This window comes from Sinocyclocheilus anshuiensis, unplaced genomic scaffold, assembly GCF_001515605.1.
Source record: "Sinocyclocheilus anshuiensis isolate Anshui unplaced genomic scaffold, SAMN03320099.WGS_v1.1 scaffold436, whole genome shotgun sequence".
Lineage (NCBI taxonomy): Eukaryota > Metazoa > Chordata > Actinopteri > Cypriniformes > Cyprinidae > Sinocyclocheilus > Sinocyclocheilus anshuiensis.
In genome coordinates, this window is record NW_015560618.1 from 2442603 (window position 1) to 2448149 (window position 5547).

Below are 5547 nucleotides of genomic sequence, written 5' to 3' on the forward strand. Positions count from 1 at the left end.
AAGCCCAGGGAGGGCTCCTGATCCCCCGTTAAGCCCATGGAGGGCTCCTGATCCCCCGTTACGCCCAGGGAGGGCTCCTGGCCCCAAGTACAGCCCCATAATATCCCCAAGTATTTTTTTTGGGGGGTGGGGGGGGTAGTAGGGCTCCAGCCGTAGTGGCCGAGGCTGGGGCAGCGGCCTCGGAGGCTGCTCCGCCATGGCCTCCCGAATCCCCTGCTCCGCCATGGCCCCCCGAGTCCCCTGCTCCGCCATGGCCCCCCGAGTCCCCTGCTCTGCCATGGCCTCCCGAGTCCCCTTTTTATTCACGCATCTACATTGTTTATCATGCAGGTGGGGTGTATATGTTATGATGTTATAAAGGTGAAGTTGTTTTTCATTGAATCTTCTAGGCAGTTTCATGAGGCGAAGGAAAACTTCAATAACATAGCCCGACAGTTCAAGGGTCTGGAGGCATTCATCCGCCAGTTAACTGAGATCATGAACATCAGACACAACGTCTACGCTGAACTGAGAATGTAAGTTTCATTAGAGGCTCTTGTCTGATTCTCGCTGACTGATTTGAAATGTTTTCTAATAGATTGTTTTAATATGTCTGGACTTCAGACCACCAATTCAATGGTCACAAATGAAATAGCCTTTGTTTGTCTGCTTTTGATATTTTAATGTCTCTCAGAGGTAAATTACTGTACGAGTTTTACTGAATAATTTTTCTGTGTTGAAAAATTTCCTATTAAGGACAACGCAGGTGAATAGGGATTTTAGAATAAAAAAAAAAGTTTTTTGAAATGGTATGTTTAAAAATGCAAATAAGCCATTATTTAGTTAAATAAACAAGAATTTGCATACATTTCCAGAACAGGAATCTGAAAATTGTATAAAGCCAGGTTCAAAATTCTTGTTTCATTTTGTTGACAGTTAAAGGTTTTTACATCAGGGATTTTGGGTATCGTTTTATCGCTCCATAAATCAGAAAATACTGTACTTTACATCAGTCAGAAAAAAAATCAGATGCACATAGATAAAGTGCAGTAAAATAAGTTTTCTTTCCACTAGTCGGAAACAACATGTTACGAAAAGCCCAAAATCTCAAAATTGACCAGTGCATTAAAACAAACAGTGGTTTTGCCTGTAGTGTCTTGCCTTAAAACAACAAGTTACAGTGGGACATATCAAAGGGCTTAGTGCAGATTTTAGGGTACTGATAATAATGATGTAGGTTGTGTTTCTGTGTGTTTCCAGGTATCTTTCTGTACGCTGCAAGTACTACTTTGACTCCATGCTGTCTCAGAGAGGATACATAGGGAAGATGACCTTTGACCATAAGAATGAGACTCTCTCCATATCAGTAAGACTTTGCAAGATGATAACATCTTTGATGTAGTTGTTTTCTTGATGAACAAACACCGGATGCATACATAGAGGCATGCAGTCTTGTATAATTTAATTTTGTTGAATAGCCTATGCTCTCAAAAATGTCCTTGGGGTCAGGATTTTACTCTACATGCAGTAACCGTGACTTTTTAAAAGTACAGTAGTTTCTCATGATGACGGTCATCTGTCTCTTCCTCAGGTTCAGCCAGGAGAGGGTGGTAAGGCCGCTCTGAGTGACATGCGTTCACTGTCTGGAGGAGAGCGTTCGTTTTCTACCGTGTGCTTCGTTTTGTCACTGTGGGCCATATCTGATGCTCCGTTCCGTGCTTTAGATGAGTTCGATGTGTATATGGTAAGGAGTATATTCAAAGAATCCTGTAAAAAAAAAAAAATGCATCATGGTTTTCACAAAAATATTAGACTGCACAACTGCTTTCATCTTTGATAATAATAAATGTTTCTTGAGCAGCAAATCAGCACATTAGAATGATTTCTGAAGGATCATGTGACACTAAAGACTGAAGTAATGATGCTGAATATTCAGCTTTGAATCACAGAAATAAATTACATTTTGAAATATATTCAAATAAAAAACATTTACTGTAAATTGTAATAATATTTTACAATATTGCTGTTTTACTGTATTTATGATTAAATTAATTCAGCCTTGGTAAGAATAAGAGACTTGTTGAAAAAAATGTTTAAATCTTACCAATCCCATTCTTTTGAACAGTAACAGTAGTTTTGAACAGTCTCTCAGGGATTTTATTAATATTTACTAATTACATTTAATCAGGATTTTGTCTTCAATGTATATTTTGGGTGCTGTAACTGGTAACCATTTTTTCCACAGTTTAGCTTTTTGTAGTTCATTTAAACGGTCAAACAATGTTAACAAATGAATTTTTACAAATACAAAAATGTAATGTTGTCTCTGTTTAATATGTGGCCATAAAGTATGCATACATAATAATTACGCAAATACAAAAAAAAAGTTGTTGGGTTTTTTTTGTCACTTCTGTCACTCCTTGATGTATCATATCAAGTAGCCAGTAACATGTTTTGCGAATACAATAAGATATTTGTCATGGCTACTAAGGAGAATCAGGTGACTGGAGTCCTGGAGAAGAGCATGCAGTCACTGTATTGTGTGTTTGCTCTCTCAGGACATGGTGAACCGGAGGATCTCCATGGACATGATGCTAAAGATCGCTGCCAGTCAGCGCTACAGACAGTTTATTTTCCTCACACCACAGAGCATGAGGTAAAGAGCTTCTCTAGTGTTCATGCAGAAATGTGTAGATGTAGTTAGATTAGAAGACATGATTGCCTTATTTTTATCATTTATAACACCGTTTTAAATTGATAGTCCTAGTAAAAATGTAATGTTCTGTTCTTTCTGTATCTCAGTTCTCTGCCAGTCAATAGCCTGATCTGCATCCACCGTCTGAATGACCCTGACCGCAGCGAGTCAACCCAGAATGATGCTGCTATCCTTTGAACATCTTATGTGCATCAGGCAAATCAAGACAAATCAGGCAAAGTACTTACAGCTGACAGCTGCACTTTACAGTTCTATGCGCACAAGTTTACAGGCTTTTTTTCTAAGATCATTTAAATTTACATTTATAAATAATTGTGTTATTTAAAACCAAAATTTGCAGGTTCTGTTTTGTTCTGCACTTTACATTTTTCTAAAATAATAGTTTTTAGTTTTTATAAAAATATGTGATTGCAATGTTATTTGCATTTGTACCTGATGAATAAGGCATATAAAGGCCAGTTATAGCTTGTTGCTGTTATTTGTTTTTATTTCATTTTCAGTCTTCCATTGTTTTATTTTTATCACTGAACTACTTAAAAAATGTAAATGTTTGTAGTATAACAAGAAATAATCTCACTATTTTGTTTGATCATCAAAAATGCATAGTTTTGTATTACTGGTGTTACAGTATGGAAAAATGAAAAGTCAGTTGAAGGAAATCACATGAGAGATATGAGAGAGAATCATATTACCCTTTTTTTTTTTTGTGTATTTACAGAAAGTTATGAATCTTTAAACATTGACCGGACATTCATCCGGCTTCTGAATGGGCAGAATGCAAATAATGCTGTAAATTGTGGTTTCCCAGTAAAGCTTATGACATACAGTCACAATGGCACTGATTCAGTTCTGTGATCATCTTTAAAACTGTACTTCAGTAGTGACTACATGATGGCGTCCATTTGTCTCTGAGTCTCTTACTTGACTCACAGTTCCTCTTTGCTGAGTCAACTTGTCATTGCTAGTTACATCCTGTCATTTTTTGAGGCAGTTCCTCTTGACATACATTTGTGGTTTTTATGATTGATTGTGTGCAAACTGGGGACTGAACATTATGTTGCCATTATGTTGCCTGTTCATTGCTCATTCATTGTTCATCGTTTCCTATTAGATTTTAGTCAGAATATATTCAAACATATAGACTGAACCATCATTTACAGAGTTTTGAAATTGACCTTTGTGAGTTTTTGTCTGTGTATATTAACTTAAATCTTAAGTCAGAAATACTGTACATTTTAAATGTATTTTTCTGCTTAAAGATAGCTCTGGCAACTTATAGCAGAAACATGCATTAAAATTTATAGCATTTCTTTGGCAAATGGTCCAAAAAAAATTATGACTTATCATGAACTACAGAGATTGTTGTCCAATCAAATTCCCCAATACCATCTGAATTATAAATATGTAAATATGATTAAATTGTATAGGTAACAGCTGTAATTTTTCAGATTGAGTATATTTTTAAGGATATACATGGATGTTTATTCATGTGGCAAAAAAAAAACCTGAAAAACTATTAAAATTTTAAAAAGGTATAATTTATAATTAACAAAACTAAGTCTTGCATTTATATAAATGAAATTAATATTACATAAAAAAAAAAATTTAATCACAGCATGGTTAAGAAAGCAAGACAGAATTAAATCATTATTTTGCATTTGCTGCTAGCTATTTTGTATAAATATGTAAAGAGCTACAAAATAGCTGCAACAAATTATCAGCTTGTAAAAAAAATTACAGCACATTCCAGCATTGATTGGTCTGGCCATGAAACAGGTAGCGTAATAATTAGTGGCTGTACAGTTACTGTTAGTAGATGGCTCTAATTTCAGGTCTCAAGTACTTTAGGTAATATAGGTGGCTTTCGTTTCACCCCTACAAAATGAAGTACTGGTCTAAAATTGTTCATCCAGAAGTCAGTGCGATTCCTGGCCGTCAGTCCTTGGTGGCATCAGCATAGAGCAGGAATCCAGAGAACGTGCTGTCGTCCTCGCTGCTGGAATAAACACCGTTCCAGTCCCGCAGAGTCTCCAGCCAGACCTGGTCTCCAGATGATAGACGCAGCACTGCCATGTTGGAGGCCTGGTCAATGTCCTGGCCGTAAAGGGAGTCGCGAGTTCGCAGTTTCCGAATGCCGTTCACCACCAGGGCTGCACGCAGGGGGCGATTACGCACTGTTATGTAGTAGGAAAAGACGTATACTCCCCCATGAGTGCAGTTAAACTTACTGGCGTGGGGGTCCCAGTAACCCTCCTCATTGTAAATTACTTTATCAAACTTGATCGGCAGGCCAGGTGGTGGGAACGATCGGCTGGGAAAGAGACCAATGCTGAAGGCTGAGCGCTTCTGAACAGCAGGTTCACCCTTAAGGCCCTTGAGTCCCCTAAAACCTCTACACAGTGTTCATTGCTCCCTACTCCCTGAGCCGGGGAAATCCATTAAAGGTTACTTCACTTCGGAACATTCATTCACGGATTTGCGCTGCGCATTGTCTTCACACACAGACGAAACTTACTAGAGAAGTGTGACGTGTGACATAATATACCTCTGTAAATAAATACAATATAAATAGGGATGCACCGAAATGAAAATTCTTGGCCGAAGCCGAAACCGAACAAAATTAAACACTGGACCGAAGGCCGAATACCGAACACGGTTTTTCGGGTTTTTTTCCCCGTGTATTTTGCCAATTTTTTTTTCCACCATTGCATAAATTTAAAAGCCAAAATGTGTTTTTTACTGTTTTGTCTTGCTTTTAAAAAAATTACAAATTACAAATTACAAAACAATTAAAAAATATTTAACACTGAACATTTTTAACATTCTAGCAGACACTACCAACAAACAACAAA

General features: G+C 37.3%; 1 protein-coding gene and 1 pseudogene across 1 annotated transcript in view; one reads left to right on the plus strand and one right to left on the minus strand.

The window, feature by feature from the left end:
* The window catches only part of LOC107681697 (structural maintenance of chromosomes protein 6-like), a 24728-nt gene extending 21731 nt beyond the window's left edge, over window positions 1-2997 (plus strand). The window contains exons 23-27 of the mRNA XM_016478010.1: window positions 390-515; window positions 1240-1345; window positions 1571-1723; window positions 2538-2635; window positions 2782-2997. Of these exons, the coding sequence (XP_016333496.1) occupies window positions 390-515; window positions 1240-1345; window positions 1571-1723; window positions 2538-2635; window positions 2782-2872 (574 nt within the window). The 3' untranslated portion in view covers window positions 2873-2997. The remainder of the gene's footprint in view (window positions 1-389; window positions 516-1239; window positions 1346-1570; window positions 1724-2537; window positions 2636-2781) is intronic.
* A 1484-nt stretch (window positions 2998-4481) lies between these two features.
* LOC107681698 (otolin-1-A-like) overlaps window positions 4482-5547 on the minus strand; it is a 3086-nt pseudogene continuing 2020 nt past the window's right edge.